Source organism: Cricetulus griseus, assembly GCF_003668045.3.
Source record: "Cricetulus griseus strain 17A/GY chromosome 1 unlocalized genomic scaffold, alternate assembly CriGri-PICRH-1.0 chr1_1, whole genome shotgun sequence".
Taxonomy (NCBI): Eukaryota; Metazoa; Chordata; class Mammalia; order Rodentia; family Cricetidae; genus Cricetulus; species Cricetulus griseus.
Genome location: NW_023276807.1, coordinates 24,929,330 through 24,945,421, shown reverse-complemented (window position 1 = coordinate 24,945,421; position 16,092 = coordinate 24,929,330). Strand labels below are relative to the sequence as shown.

The 16,092-nt window shown below is 46.9% G+C and overlaps 1 protein-coding gene across 1 annotated transcript in view; it reads right to left on the bottom strand.

The window, feature by feature from the left end:
- The window catches only part of Tram2 (translocation associated membrane protein 2), a 74,420-nt gene that overhangs the window by 35,829 nt on the left and 22,499 nt on the right, over positions 1-16,092 (bottom strand). The window contains exon 2 of the mRNA XM_027392790.2: positions 673-736. Within this exon, the coding sequence (XP_027248591.1) occupies positions 673-736 (64 nt within the window). The remainder of the gene's footprint in view (positions 1-672; positions 737-16,092) is intronic.

Below are 16,092 nucleotides of genomic sequence, written 5' to 3'. Positions count from 1 at the left end.
TGTTCAGGCACTCTGAGTTTACAGCAACCTTTGGGCTGGTGACTGGTTGGGAGAGAGGAGCAGCTATCATTTTAGAGTGGGCCCATTCTCCCTGCTCTGCTTCCATGTGGCCCTGCTACTCCTTGGGTTGGAGCCCATAACTGAACTGGAGGCTGCTGGTGAAGATCATGTGGTACTTGGAAGCAGGACAGCTAGGCTTTCTGCTGTTCTTGCAAATACTGGATGCAGGTCAGCTTGTGATTTGACAGTTACAGTTAGTGGCCTTCATGGGATGGCCTTGTGTGAACTCTTAATCTCACCCAGTCACAGACAGAGCTCCCTTTCCCGCCATGTTTCCAGACTCCATTGAAGCACAATGTCTAACCCACTTTCCTAGTAGAAAACTTTAAAAAGGAGGCCGTGGTCTTGATCAGCGGTCATAGGCCGTAACTTCTGTCCCCAACACTGCCTACTTCAGAGGAAGGAGCCAGAACCACACTTAGCACACCATGGTATAGTGCTTTTCTTCTGGTCCTACGGTGGAAAACAGAGGCCAGGAAGCACCCAGCCACCTAAACATACCGGAGCCAGAGGGAGAGTATCTAAAAGGTCACAGGTATAGCGCAAAAGAGAAATGTTTTAAGTCTTCAGGGTTAAGAGAACCGGGAGAGACAAAGGCAGCACTTTTCTTACCTGCTGTAGGCACACTAATGTTATACTGAGGTAAAATAAATAGAAAGGCAGTCTTGGCTGTGACCTGGAAAACAAAGGAGAAAAGTTCCTGTTTACTTTCTTGGCCACATCAAAAGGAACAGGAAGAGGCTGTTCCCTGCCCTGGAGACCATATCTTTACATCAGTACTCACCCCCACTCCAGGATGCAGAGTTTTCGTTCACCTACCCCACAGTTAGCAACAGTTTTGAGCCACCCCTCCTCAGTACTTGCACTAAAAAGCAAAGCAATCCTGGGTCCCGAATGATGGCTACAATTGTGTTCACTGCAGGCAGAATGAAGCAAGCTGTATTGACGACAGACAGCACAAATCGTTCAGCCGTTCACTCGTTTATGTATTGATTAGTTCTGGCACCCAGTTCTGTGGAAGGTCACAGCTTTTAAAGGCTCCGAAGCAGACTTCCCGGGCGTTTCACTGGCCTGCACACTGGACAGCAGCCCTGACATTTTAAACTCAAGCTTCAGAAACAGTGGACTCCAGCTGTTAATTTCACATTCACCCTTCTGCTGAACGGGGAACGGCCCTCTCAAACCCCACAATACTGGTTTGTTTTTTTGTGAAAGCTATCTTTAGATGACTGTGGTCCCAATCTGGTTATTAATAGTCAAATCAGTACTGGGACTGTTTACAGCAGGGGTGAGATGACCAAATGTGGAGGTTTGAAGCTGAGATGCAGAAATTGACTGTCTATGTCCAAATGCTGACTCTGCTAGCTATGTAACCACGAGGCAGTCATTCCACACCCTGAACCAAATCCCTTGTCTATAAAGTCATGGGTATGTGTAGTTCCCCATCTGTATACTACAGACCCCGGTGGCAACGATCTCTACTGGCATTGCTTCAAATTCCACAGATGTACACTCAGGACCAAGAAGCACTCTGCAACACATACACAAGGTCAGGGGAAAAGAAGTCACTTCCCCAGAGGCTCCGAAGATACTTCCTCAGCCAGGGGTTATGGGTTCTCCTTCAACTTGGAGTGCAGAAAAATGTATGTAGGGAGTGGGGTGGGGAGGTGGGGGATACACCAGGCCATGGCCACGTCAGTGTGGCAACAAGTGAAGGATGCTTCCTGGACATGCCAGGGACAGGTGACTGCCCATAGCCTATCCTACGGGGTCAACCCTCTCCTTTGAGGAGAAAAGGACTCGTTGTTACTCTGTATAGGTATCACTTATTTCTTATAGGTAGCTATGTACAAAGTCTCCATACATCTGTGTTCATGCCTTATGTGTGCTCTATCAAGTCTGTAGGGAAAGAACAAATAAGATTAGGCATGAGAAGGTGCTCTTCCCCACTCCCCCACCCCTGAAAGTGATTCCTTTGGTCCTTAAGACCGTGTTTTACATTCCTGACCTCCCTCCAACTGGCTGCTTTTTCCTTACAATAATGAGCTTGGCCCAAACCAAGACTCTACTTATAGATTCCTCTTGCTCTGCTACTCCCCACTGATAGGGAAGGTCCTTCTGTGTATATGGTTGTCTTATTGGTTGATAAATAAAGTACTGTGGCCAATAGGGAAATAAGTTAGGTGGGACAAGGAGGGAAGGAGGATTGTGGGAAATGGAGGAAAGGGGAGAGTCACCATGTGATCCCAGGAAAAGAGGACACATAAGGCCAGTGTCCTTGGTAAGATAAGTCCCTATAAAAATATATAGATTAGTAGTTATGGTTGGCAATTAAGACTGAACTAGCATCTGGGCAGTGGTGGCGCACGCCTTTAATCCCAGCTCTTGGGAGGCAGAGGCAGGCAGATCTCTGTGAGTTTGAGACCAGCCTGGTCTACAAGAGCTAGTTCCAGGACAGCCTCCAAAGCCCCAGAGAAACCCTGTCTTGAAAAACCAAAAAAAAAAAAAAAAAAAAAAAAAAAAGACTGAGCTAGCAAATGAGAAATCCTAGTCATTGGCCAGCAGCACTGTAACTAATATAAGACTCTGTGGGTAATTTGGGGGCCCTAAAGCGTCCGCAGAACCCAGGCAGCTGACGGAAAGGGTTATCGTTACACCCAACAACTTGTCAGTATGCGTCTCTCTCTCATCCATCATGCTGCCCCTCAACTGTGAGCACTCTGCAAGGCCTTCAGCTACTCCCAGAGAAGGCCACTCTGCCATGGGCAGCAGTGCCCATTCCACACTCTATTGTGCTATCTTTTCCACAGAGGGCCATCACCTTCTAGAAGGCAGGGATCCCGTCATCTCAGTTTCCATTGCATGCCCTCCCTAACAGCTACTGCAGACAATGTGAGTGCTCAGGGACCGCTCACTGAGTAAGATGAAGGATGAGAAGTGGTTTCCTTCATTTAACCACAGGTCCCCAGTCTCTAGTGGGAACTGCCCTCTGTCACCAATGACCTTTTCCTTGGAACCCATCTAAGTCTGCATCCACCCTCTCCTGGCTTGTATCTCCTGAGTGGGGCTGGTGAGTGTGCTGGTCAGTGCTCCATGTCTTCTGCTGTGGTTTCTGTTGTCCCGTCCCTACAGCAGCTGTGGGTCTTCAGTGATGTGAGCCCCCAGAGGGCCTCTTCAAGTTGGCCAGCCTCCACTTCTCAGAAGTATTGTAAATTCTATGTGTGAAGCACTGCTGTTCAACCGTGCCTGCGACAGAGTTCCTGAAAGAACTTGAAATTTTTCTATAGCCAGGCCATACCCCCAGGCAACTAAACTAGACCCTCACAGTTGGCTAGGCTCATCAGCATTTTGTCCAGCTCCCAGAGCAGTCTAACCCACAGCCAAGTCTGGGAGCCGTTACACTTAAGACAAGCAAACAAGACAAGACAAGACAAATAAAGCCCAGGAAGTAGGCATCTGGTATGTGAGTGACATACATTTTTGCTTTAGCCCTCCACATGCAGTCAATTTTGAGTCATGGCAGTTCTATGGAACCGTTGCAAACACGGAACACTGAAATACTGTGCCCAAGAGAAATACAGAATTGGGTTATTACAAACCGGTCACATCTCACCAAGAGATCAACACACAGCCTTGCTTTGTACATGCTTCTAAAGGACACCTTAGTTAATATATATTTGATACATACTGTTGGCTCATTAACACTGAACCCATGGTCAACAGCACTGTAGCTCATGCCCAAATGAGGCAACTGAAGGCACAGTTCTCCCTAAGGCACACTACCTCCTTCCTAAGAATAGCAACACAGGGCAGCACTTCAGGAAAATACTTAGGGGCCATCATGAAGACTGAAATCCCACAAACATCACAAGATGCAAAACTATGGCCCTAAATAGACTGCAAAAAGGATGATTTGTTTACAGTACTTGAGCTGAAACAGGAAGGCAAGCATAGCCTTGTTTCACCTCAGCTAGCATCAAGGTTTCGCACCTGTGTATAGCTGGAGAGAGCCAAGTATGATTTTAGAGGTTGCAGGTAAATTTTAGAAAAGTAAGGAGACTCGCAAAGATGAAATCTACAGTCAGTGATGGATGGACATATCAGGACACACCTGAGTTTCAGTTCTATCGGGGCCAAGATTCATTTGCTTGAGGTGTGTGTGGGGGCGTGCCCACGGATGTGTACAGGCACACACGTGTCGGTCAGAGGACAACTGTTCAGGAGTTGGGTCTTATCTTCCACCTTGTTTACAACTCACAGTCTCTCTTGTTATTCCTGTTGCTACTGCTTATGTGTGCTTCCAGCTGACTCTCCTTCTATGGCCCCATAAAAGTAAGTGCTAGGCTTATAGTGGTTAGCCACCAAGTCCAGCTTTTATAGTATGGGTTGCAGGGCTCAAACTCAGGTCATCAGGCACGTACAGCAAGGGTTTTATACCTGCTGGTGTCTCACTGGTCATCAAGATCTTTTGAAACAGACCCTGGTAGAGGTTGGCATCACCAAATTTAAGTTCTAGAAGAATGAAGAACTGACTTGCCTTGATGACTTTAAACACACAACGTCCAGAGGGCTGAACTGGCTGGGTAATGCATGCTTATCCCATGATGCCCAGCACATGGACACAGCCGTCCTGCAGGAGAGCTGTCTGATCTGCAGCCTGTCACCTGCTCAGTTATATTTCTGTACAAGTGTTTTCTCTCACTGTGTCCATCCCAGTGCTACCCATGCAGTCGGTGTCTCATAAATACCCACTTGACGAACTCATGCTTGTAAGCAACTGTAGTGTTCAGTCACCACGGATGAATGTCTAACACGTGTTTTCCGACTATACGTCCAAGAGAACAGAATTAAGGCAAAAATACTAGACTTCCAGGATTGTTTTCATACCTGCCTTCTAGGTCGTAGCAGTAGAAACGAATTCTAAGCCATGCTCATTCCCATGTTAGTGCATCCCAGATGCCAGTTTTCTTGTTTCACATGAAAAGAAGTTAAACTCTGGACACAGAGAGACAAAGTGGCCTTCTACCGCCCAATGAGCACTCGAGCAAAACAGGCAACCATCAACTTGGGATTTTATAAGTTTGTTCCAAAAACAACTTTAGCAGGCACATAACACAGCACGTAACAGAATCCTAACAAAAACTAGAATACTAAAGCCAAACCCAAAGAAATCACATGTCAGAAGCTTAAAAAGGAAGACTAAAGAATGAGGGCTGATCCACAGGAACGCATCCCAAGAAGTCCTACACATCATCTCAACTTGGCCGGAAATTTGGAGTCTAAACTCCTTCCTGGTTGTCTGAAAGAGGAAAATAAGATCAGCGACTAAGTCCGCCACATCCATTAAAGGAAGGGGGCAGGGGAGAGGGGAAACAGTGGGGAGGCAGAGGATAAGGGAGCAGTGGCAGTGTTAGCCGCAAAGGGTAAACCTATTTGTCCCCCATAAAAGCCACTCTGTGTGTTTCCAAAAGCCCTTTGACACCCCAAATCTCCATTCCATCACTCTCTCCTGACCTGAGGTCAGGGACTTGCAATGTGGGGTTCATGTAGCACAGAGGCTGAGAAACAGGGGCCTATTAAAAATGTCACTCCAATGATCTCTCATCCCTCTAAGGCTGTTTATAGGAAACAATACTGAGTTTAATAGCATATTAAATGCCAAGCTCAGTGGGTGAAAGGTTAAAAGTGACCATGCGCTAATAAACTAATGCAAAGAGAAAGCACTAAATTACATAGGAGGGGCTCTCCCACATACACACAAAGAGAGAGCTTCATTAGAGTTTTAACTAGAACATGGTGTGAAACACAAAGCCGGAGACATTGAGTGTACTCACACACCCATAACAAAACCAAAACCATTCCACATGCCATGTTCTATTAGAGGCACATGGACCTGAGCTCTTGGTTATACAGATACTAAGAATGCCAGGGAAATCGCTGCTTCCATGAAGCACTCAGGATATAGCATCTAGTCCCAGGTCTGCTGTGGACCAGCGAGGCCCCTTGGGTAAAGCATGTCACTTCTGTGGACTCCTTTCCCCAGGACCTGCAATAGCGACACCGAAAACCATCTTAGTGCCAGGCATGGTTCTAATGAGCAAGTGTCATTCCTCCAATGGCCATATAAGGACTGACACTGTTATAGACAGACGTGGAATCATCTGGTCCATGGAGGCGGCTGAAGTGAAAATCTGCAGAGAACTGTGTTCAGTTCACAGAGCTGTCTGTCACTCTTGAGCCCATTTGTCCTTCAATGCCCAAATCACAGCCTTACTTCAAACCTTCAAGTTTGAAGCACAGTGCTGCTTTTCTACCTTTGAAAACGGAAGTCTGGGTGATCTCCCTGCCTCTCCAGCAAGAAGTGTAAAGTCCTTGGCCAGCCCCAGGCACTGGCACACCAGGGCTTCCAAATGCACAGAACCTTTCACCGAAAGCTGATGGCTGTCACCAAAGAAAGAAGCTAAGAAGAAAAAAGGGACCACATTGTGAGATCCTTCACTTCAGCTAATTCTGACTTCCTCTCAACAGACACATCTGCATAATGGACCTTACAAGGTGCTGTGTGGGCACGCGTACACTATGCAAGCCTGGGGCACGAGGAACTCACCATTGCAAAAGTGCTGCGAACTACTGGTGTCCTGCCCTGGAAGTAGAAACACAGAGTGGCACAGGAACCCACACCTGAAAGCACAGATACTCATTCATTGAAAATACGGAACTAAGGCTAGAGAGTCATCCTGCTGAGGCTGTGGAACTTACTTGTTCCTTCCCAAGCTTGGCCCTGATCGCAGGAAGTCAAATGATTCCAGCAAGCTGTCCTGAAATTTTCACATCTTTCTGCTCGGATGGTGAATAGGAAAACTTCAGTCAAACAGGAAAACACTGGAAAATTACACTCAACTGGTGAGGAGGAGATTTAAGGGGGAGGGAAGGGGGGTCCTTAGCCCTCTTTTCTGGAATGCCAGAAGCTTCTGTTTCCTGCAGAGCACCTGGTGGGTCCTACCATCACCTGCGTGCTCAGTGGTCATGGCAGGACATGATGTCTGTGGCCTGTAACTCCCTGCAGCTCAGCAGAAGACAGACTGCTGGGACAAACATGCTTTTCACTCTGGCTTTCTGCAAACCTCCCTTCTGGATGACCGGAAAGGGGTGAGAGGCTGAGACACAGGGGACACAGTTCTGACAGTACCTTTCTGTGTGGCTTGGAGCAACATCTGGGGATTCTGGTTCCTTGGCTGAAAGGCCGCCTTGATCCCAGCATGGGGCAAAGCCAAGCAGACAGACCCCACAGGTTCTCTAGAGCCTGTGCTTGCAACGTTGAACAGAAAGCAGTTACGAGGCATGGAGCCGTAGACTAAGGCTTGGTGGGGTGGACTATATTCATCAGGTCAAAGGCTAACCTATATGAGGATAAAAAGGAATTTATACTGGAGCACAAGGAGAGGTGTTTGGTTGGTGGTTTTAGGAGCTTGCTATGTAGCCCTGGCTGGCCTCAGGGCCTTGAACACGCCATACTCCCACCTTGGCCTCTGGAATGCTGGCATTACAGGAGGAGTATGCCATCATACCTGCCTTATGCAGAGCTTTTAATTTTTTTCTCTTTGATGTAAGTGTTTTGCCTACACATATGTATGTGTATACCATGTATATGCTGTTGCGTGCAGAGGCCAGAAGAAGACCACAGACCCTCTGGAACTGGAATTACATATGGTTGTGATCCACCACCATGTGGGTGCTGGGATCCAAACCTGGGTCCTCTGTAATCATAAGAAAAGTCTTAACCATTGAGTCATCTCTCCAGCTTTTTTAATATTTTTAAAGAAGGGCTAAAAAAAAAACAAAAAAAGAAAAAGAAATCTAGACAGCTCAAACTTGACCTTTACACCCACTATTTCAAGTGATATAAAGTGTGAGGTAGCTAAGGGATTGCCTTCTCCATTTCCTTTATATCTACAATATATAACCTCCAGAGGATTGTGGTTTTGTTCAATCTCAAAGCATCTGCAGGAAACAAGTGCAATCTTCCCTAGAGGTGCCTACATTTTACATGCATGTTACATGCTTAGATGCTCAGATATGCATGTAACAACAATCAATGAAAAAAGATATCATGAATTTGAAGGAGAATGAGGGGTATATGGGAGGGTTCAGAAGGAGGAAAGGAGAAAGGATGCAGTTATATTAAAATCTTGAAAATAAAAGAAAAAAACCGAACAAAAGATAGAGATCTGGAGTCTGGAAAGTTGCCTTGGGGGGTAAAGAGAATTTGTTGCCCTTTCAGAGGACCAGGGGTCAGTTCCCAGTACCCACTTCATAACATATACAAATGTGCGCGTGCGCGCACACACACACACACACAGACACACACAATTCACTTCACAGGGTCCATGGACCCAGAACAGCAGAAGGGAGGCAAGGCCCAGGTGTATTTGCCTTTGCTTTGCTCATTTCTAGGAAGACACAGACGAGTGATCTACCACAATTGTTTTCAGGACCAGTTTGTCATCTGGGAACCCTCCCACTCAGCATGTTGACCCCTGTGTTTTGGCATATGGATTGGAGCTTGCTAGGGAAAGAAGCCTTGAGTTCACATAGCCAAAGCTAAGAGAAGCTGTTGGGGGAGGGGGGCCAAGGTCATGATCACAGGAAACCTTAGGGCTCCCCTTTATCAGTGGTTCTTAACCTGTGGATCACTGCCCCTTGAGGGTCAAATGACCTAAGACCATCAAAAAACACAGATTTTTACATTATGATTCATACAAACTTCATAACTACAGTTATGAAAGCAGCATCAAAAGTAATTTTATGGTTGGGGGGGGGTCACCACAACATGAGGAACTGTATTAAAGGGCTGCATGCAGCATTAGGAAGGTTGAGAACCTCTGCCCTAGATGTTTGTGTAAGCATCTACAGAAGAAGATGTTCACTTCTATCACGGAGAGCTAAGAGCTGGTGAGAGAATAAGCAATGGGTGCAAGTTGTTAGAAGACACAGTAGTCAGCCCAGGAGCCTGCCTGGTTGAGCCTTGTTCTGAATCAGCTTCATCTCCCACGGAGCATCCTGCACCAACAGAAGAAACATCAGAACTTCTGGGAGTGCGCAGGAATCCTTTTTTGCTAGAGTCTGCAGAGACCCTCCCAGAACTGTCTTCATGAGGGCACCTAATAGGCAAAGCTTAAGGGTGACTACACACACACACACAACACACACACACACACACACACACACACACACACACACACACACACACTTAAACCAAAGCCATGAAGGTTAATAAGAAACATTTAGCCCTCAAACTGTGCAAATCCCAGACAGGCATCATCCCTTTAAGGTGCAGCGTCTTAGTCTATGTTCTATTGCTTTGACCAAGGCAACTCTTATTTAAAAAAAAAAAAAAAAAAAAAAAAAAAAAAAAAGCATGTAACTGAGGGCTTGCTTTCAGTTTCAGAGCTTTTGAAAACCTCAAATTCTACTCCCAGTGAGGACACACTTCCTCCATCAAGGTCAATCCTCCTAATCCTTTCAAACAGTTCCACTCCCTGGAAACTAAGCATTCAAGTATATGAACCTACAGGGGTCATTCTTATTCAAACCACCACATACAGAAAGGAAAAGGCAACAGGGAAGGTAAGATCTCCCCAAGACAAATAGAAGCACAACTCTAGGACCTGAGGCATGGCCTCAGGAAGACATGCCCCACACTCTCCCTGAAGCCCCAGTCAAGGTATCAAGTCTAAGCAAATGTCATTGTTAAGTTAAACGCCAGATTTCACCTGGGCATTGACGTTCACATCATAATCCAGTACTTGATGGCAGAGGTAAGAAGACTGTTAAGAGTTCAAGCCAGCCTGGTCACAGGGTGAGTTTCAAGCAGACATAAACCATAAAGTGAGACCCTGTTTCAACCCCTTCCTCTGAATTAGAATGTTTTAAAGTGCCATACTTTGTTATATACATTATTATAGAATTTCAGTATTCTAATTTGAATGAGATGTTTTAAGTGACACTGCAGAAGGCCTGGCACTATTGCTAGGAACTTGCCTAACATGTGCAAAGGTCCTGGGTTCCAGCCTCAGTGTCACCAAACAAGAATGACAAAATCAATGCCTACACAGACTTGGTGCTTATTTTCAGGCAGCTGGGCCCGTTCCCATCACAACCCTCTGTGTCCCAGCATAGGACTTCAAGTAGCAAGCAGGAAAACCAAACAGCCAAGGGGGAGGATGGAGCTCACCTGAACTTGACAAGGGCCATCAGACTTTCTCACTCAGCGTTCAGTGTGCAAACTGCCTCTTGATGATGAATCCAGCCTAAAGCAAGGTCCAGGAAGCCAGGTACCTTCTCCAGCCCCCATCAAAGCCTTATAATAACTCTATTCCAGAGATATAAGAAGACACAGGAATGTGGAAGCTACCATGTATAGGAAGGGATGGCACAGGTAACAGACACAGGACAGCAGTGGGTGACTTGATATGTGATCAAGGATATGTGAAATTAAGGTAAGAGCGTGGTTGAGAGTGCTGCTTGGGTCTGGTAGAGAAAAGACACAGAAATGTATTATAAATAAAGTACACTCATTGTGGTGACAGTCACTCAGTGTGCTGTGGTTGGAGGAGACACATATGGCTTAGTTGGAAAGGCCAGAATGGTCCTGGAAGCCAAGAGAAGACAAAGTTCTAAGGAGTCCACTGGGCACGAGCAGGTACTTGGGAAAGCTTGGGTCCATGCTGGACTGAAATGAGAGCTACCTGGAGGCAGGTTCCCCCAGAAGCTAAGTTACTAGTTAGTACCTTGCAGGGTCAAACGCTGGTGTTCAGGAGCAGTCAAGAGCTGGTACACCGGCTGTGGTCTGCCAAGGAAAGCAATGGATGAAGACTCCTGAGTGCTGGTGGGGGGAGGGAAAGGCCACGAAGAACAAAGGCACAGAGATACAGAAAAACTAGACTGCAGGGAAAACCTTGGAGTCTGAATTTCAGCAGGAAAGAGATGCTGAGGGAAGCTCCTCTCCCAAAAAGAAACATTCTGTCTCCTCAGACCCCTAGGCCCTAGGTGTCTTCCGAAGTCCAGCCACTTGCCTGTGTGCACACACTAGACACAGGCAATGCTCAGTCAACGTTGTTGGGTAACAAAAAGAGCTGGTGAAGACAGGAGGATGGGGGAGGGGCAAAACCCAAACTGCAGCATCCCTTCCTGTTACCTGACAAAGGCTTAAGGACTTCTATGTGTTTTGTTGTTGTGTGTTTTGATTTAATGTTTAATTTTGAGCTCACACTCCACTGTCACTCTCAACAGCCTTGACTGAACTTTCTCACGCGGATGGGTTTGTTCTGTGGGTTCCCAGGAGGACTGTTGCTAGGGTACCTGAAAGTCTCCAGGCCACAACTCCAGCCTCCTATCAGCCTCTCTCTTGACTGACGGATGGGCTTGCAGTCAGAGCCGGCACATACACAGATAAGCTGGGACTGTGAGCCACTACAAAGCAGGGCCAACTCTTCCCCCTCCATCTTACAATGGCCAGGTAAGTTTTCTAATCAGATATATCCAGGAGAGCATCAGAGTGCGTGTGTGTACAAACATGTATGTATACATGCGCAAAGGTACTTCCAACCCTTACAGACTCATCTATACATGGTATTAGACATGCTTCTAGCCTCCGGATAAATAAAATATTTTAACGATAATAATAATAATAATAAACGATCCCAGCACTCAGATGCTGAGGCAGGAGGATCACAGCCAGTCTGAGCCAGCCAGTGCTGCATAATCAGTTCTAGGCCAGCCTCAGGTATAGTGAGTGTGAGACTGTGTCAATACACATGCAGTATCCAGATCAAATCAGTCTTTCACTCAGTATTTGTTGAGCACAGGCTCTGTGTAAGACACAGTGAGTGCTAAAGAGGTTCAAATAATGACAGGATCACTCCCTTTCCTTAAAGGCACAGAAGCCAAAATCAGGAGCTGTGTTACCAACCTAGTCTAACTCCCTTGTAGATGGAGATGGTCAGGCAAACTGGTGTTCTGAGCATTTGATGCAACCCAGTACCTGAGCACTGTTCCCAGAACCTAATGACCGATCAAGACTGTGTTGCAGAGAGGGTCTGCTTTAAAGTTGATGAAGATGGGGTGAGCCAGGACTGGATCCCGGAAGGGAATTCCGTCCCTTGCTCAAAAGCAGACTGTATCCATTCGTCATTGCATTCATAATATCCTTGTCATGAAGGAAGGACATAAAATATCTGGCAGTACTGTGGACTTGAAGGGGACTTACATATTTTCTCCAAAGACTCTGGGAGGGATGGTCTGAGTCAGGACAGTGTAGCCTTGGGTAAGGAGAGGGGAAAGGTTGCTTAGGACAGCATCATTATGGCTGAGAGAGGCCTGAGGTGGGGTGGTTCAGCTGAAGGTAGTCATGTTGCCCTGTAGTGCTCAGATGCCCTTGAACACACCGGTTTAGAGTGGAAAAGGTGTTACAATAAATCTTTCCACCAAAAGCCTCCCGAGCCCTACCACCACGTGGGCGACCTCCACCAGCCACCTGAGTTCTGCCCGCCATGTGGATGGACAAAATAGTACAGAGACTTATATTAGGTAAAAATGCTGCTTGGCCAATGACTAGGATTTCTCATCTGTTAGCTCAGTCTTATGTATCATAAATCTATATATTTTATAAGACTTATCAGACGCCTTCCATTGGCGTACTCCCTTGTCGGTGGATCACATCGAGAATCTGGAGGAAGAGCGGAGGGGAAAAAGAGGGTACTTCCTGGTTGTCCTTCCTTAAAAGGAGTCTCCCTGCTATGTCACTTCCTGCTTGGATCACCACTTCTTACTACATTTCCCAGAATCCTCCTCGACTCCTAGTCCCATCTAACTTGCTGCCTCATTGGCCAAACAGTACTTTATTTATGATGCAGTAAGACAAACACATACACAGAAGCACTTCCCCCATCATAAAGGAAAGGATTTCAGCCTCACATTTCTTTAGTCACTCATTCATTGAGTCTTTCATTTGGGTACTATGCTGAATGAAGCCACTATGGTGGTGAGGTGGTAGGAGATAGCTCAATAGGTACAGCTTGCTGCTCAGGTGTGAGGGCCTGAGTTTGAGCCTCAGAGCCCACAAAGAAATGCCCAGCATAGTTTGGGCATTCATTGCACACATTTGTGATGACAAAACTAAGGAAGTAGAGCCAGGTAGATCCTGGGGACTCACTGGCTGGCCACCCTTGTGGGACAGTCAACCTAGCCTACTCAATGAGTCCCATGCAAGGAGAGACTGTCTCAAAAAAACAAAACAAAACAAAACAAAACAAAAAAAACAAACAAAGTGGATGATAGCTGAAGAAGAATGATATCCCAAGTGGTCATCTGCACCCCGCCCACCATACACACACACACAGAGAGAGAGAGAGAGAGAGAGAGAGAGAGAGAGAGAGAATGAATGAAAATGAATAAAAAAGGAATAGGGAAGAAAAAAGGTAAAAAGCAAGTTAGCTGGCTTCCAGGTCCCAGAGTGGAACCAGTTTGTCTCCTTGTTCACAAGCAGGACACCGTCTGTCCCAACACCTTGCACATTCCAAAGCCTTGCTGCTGTCCACGATAACTCAAAGGGAGGGATGACTGCTTCCCTCAAGGTGAAGGAGGCCACCTGGTAACAAAGCTTCAAACTCTCCCGTATATTCTACCAATAGAACTGATTGTCTAATGGGTCAGCCAGCCATGCTTCCCTGTCAAGGGAATCTGTCAAGGACCTGTCAAGAAAGCAGTTTTTTTGCTCTTTCTTTCTTTCTTTTTTTTTTTTTTTTTTTTTGCTTTTTCGAGACAGGGTTTCTCTGTGTAGCTTTAGAGCCTATCCGGGCACTCTCTCTGGAGACCAGGCTGGCCTCGAACTCACAGAGATCCACCTGCCTCTGCCTCCCGAGTACTGGGATTAAAGGCGTGTGCCACCAACATCCGGCCAAGAAAGCAGTTTCTTTGCCCATGTGTGGTGACATGTGCCTTTAACCCCAGCATTTGGGAAGCAGACAGAGACAGACTGCTGTTAGTGGGAGGCCAGCCTGGTCTACGTAGCAAGTACTACAGCAGACAGGGTTACACAGTGAGATCCTAGCTCACCAAATAAATCATTTTTTTGAAAGCTACTGGTAACTGTCTCGGGGATCAGAGCCCCATGCAGGCTACAGTGAAAGCTCTTGTTGGTCTCAAGGTTATGTGTGCACAGCACAGAGACAAGAGACGGAAAAGAGTTTAAGTGGCACTTGAGTGTTATCTGAACTTGCTGCAGAAGATGGGAGTGGAGGTATTTAGTGTGCTGCCACTTTAAAAAGCAAGAGTGATTCTGTCCCACCAGAAATCAAGGTAGTGAGGAGCTTAACACAGATGTGGGATACCATTTGGCTTGTTACAATCAGGAAAATACCTCCCTTAAGAGCCTGCCGCCAGAGTACCATGTTCCACGGGCCTCGTCTTGGTCGCCTCCCTTGCAGATGAGGGGAGGATTCAGAGAAGAGGCAAAGTAGAATATAAGTGCTCTCCAACCTGAACACAGAGCTGGGCTTTGACGGGATACATCAACAGGCCTCAGGGGGGATGGGCACGATACTAAAGGCCATAAGCAGGGAATCTCTGTTCTCTTGCTGTGAAGAGACTCCATGACCAAGGCAACTCTTACAAAAGAAAGCATTTGATGGGGGCTGGCTTATAGTTCTTGGAGGTTTAGTTCATTATCATCAAGTCAGGCACATGGCAGCACACAGGCAGACATGGTGTTGGAGAATTAGCTGAGAGTTCTGTATCCTGCTCCATAAGCGGAATGAGTGAGACCTGCATGGCATGGGTTTTGAAGGCTCAAAGCCCATCATCGATGACATCTTTCTTCTAGTAAAGCCACACCTCCTAATCCTTCTTAAATAGTGTCACTTGCTGGTGCCTAGGCATTCCACTCAATGAGCCTATGAGGGCTGCTCTTATTCAAACCATCACAGTATCAATTTCTTGGTTCCTTCCCTAACAGGCAGCTTCTTTCTGGTAGTGCTATAGTCTTCTTCCTGAGCCACAGTTACCTCTAGCTTCCTTCCACCATAGTTCTGCAGCCCTCTATCTGCCGCCCCTCTCTGCTTAGATAGGATGCCCCCACTCGTGAGCATTTTGCAACTCCAGTCAGTGCTTAATGAATAGTGCTTTCAACACCATTCCTCAGTTTCCTGATAGGGGCCTAGGGACGCAGTCATGCTTCTCAAGTAAAACACAACTATGGGGCGAGATGACCCTAGCACAGGACAGTTCTCTTCCCGACACACACGCCTGTCCAATGGGAGGCAAGCTGAATGCTGATAACACAGTGTCCCAGGACAGAACACCTTGGATATGGCCTCTCACACACTGCTCACGGTGAACCACCACCAGGGCTGGCAGCCCTCTGGGTGTCTCAGGGGCTTTGCTGGGGACAAAAGGAGGTGTAGGATGCAGAGTGCTGAGTTCAGGCTGCAGTAGAAAATCCCAGTGCCAGCTTAACACTCAGCCACATAGCTTTTATTACTATTTTAGAAAGACCACACCCATGGCGAATGGGAACAGGCTATATGCGGCTGAATAATGTCTTGTAAATACTATCTGACGTGCCACAGCGGGAGGCAAGACCTTCACTTGCTTAGAGGACTATATAAAGGGTTGCCTGGGGTGGGGTGAGGGGCTACTGGGAGTCCCAGCCCTTCACCTCCACCCACAAAGGGATCCTCTAATTCTTTATGATAGAACAGCATTGAGTGAGGGGGGAGGGGGGTGCTGAAAGAAAAAGGAAAACTGTAAACAAGAGCGCACTTATCTGAGGGATGAGCTTCACTTTTTTTGGGGGGGTGTGCATGGAGGGAGTGAAACAGAGTCTCCCACTGTAGCTCAGGCTGACCTGCACCTCACTGTGTAACTCAGGCTGGCCTCCACTCTCAGTAGCTCTTCAGCCTTGGCCTTGCTGGGAGTCCAGGCGTGAGCCACCACCCCCGCTGGGGTTGTCTTTCTACCTTTTCCTCCAGCTGA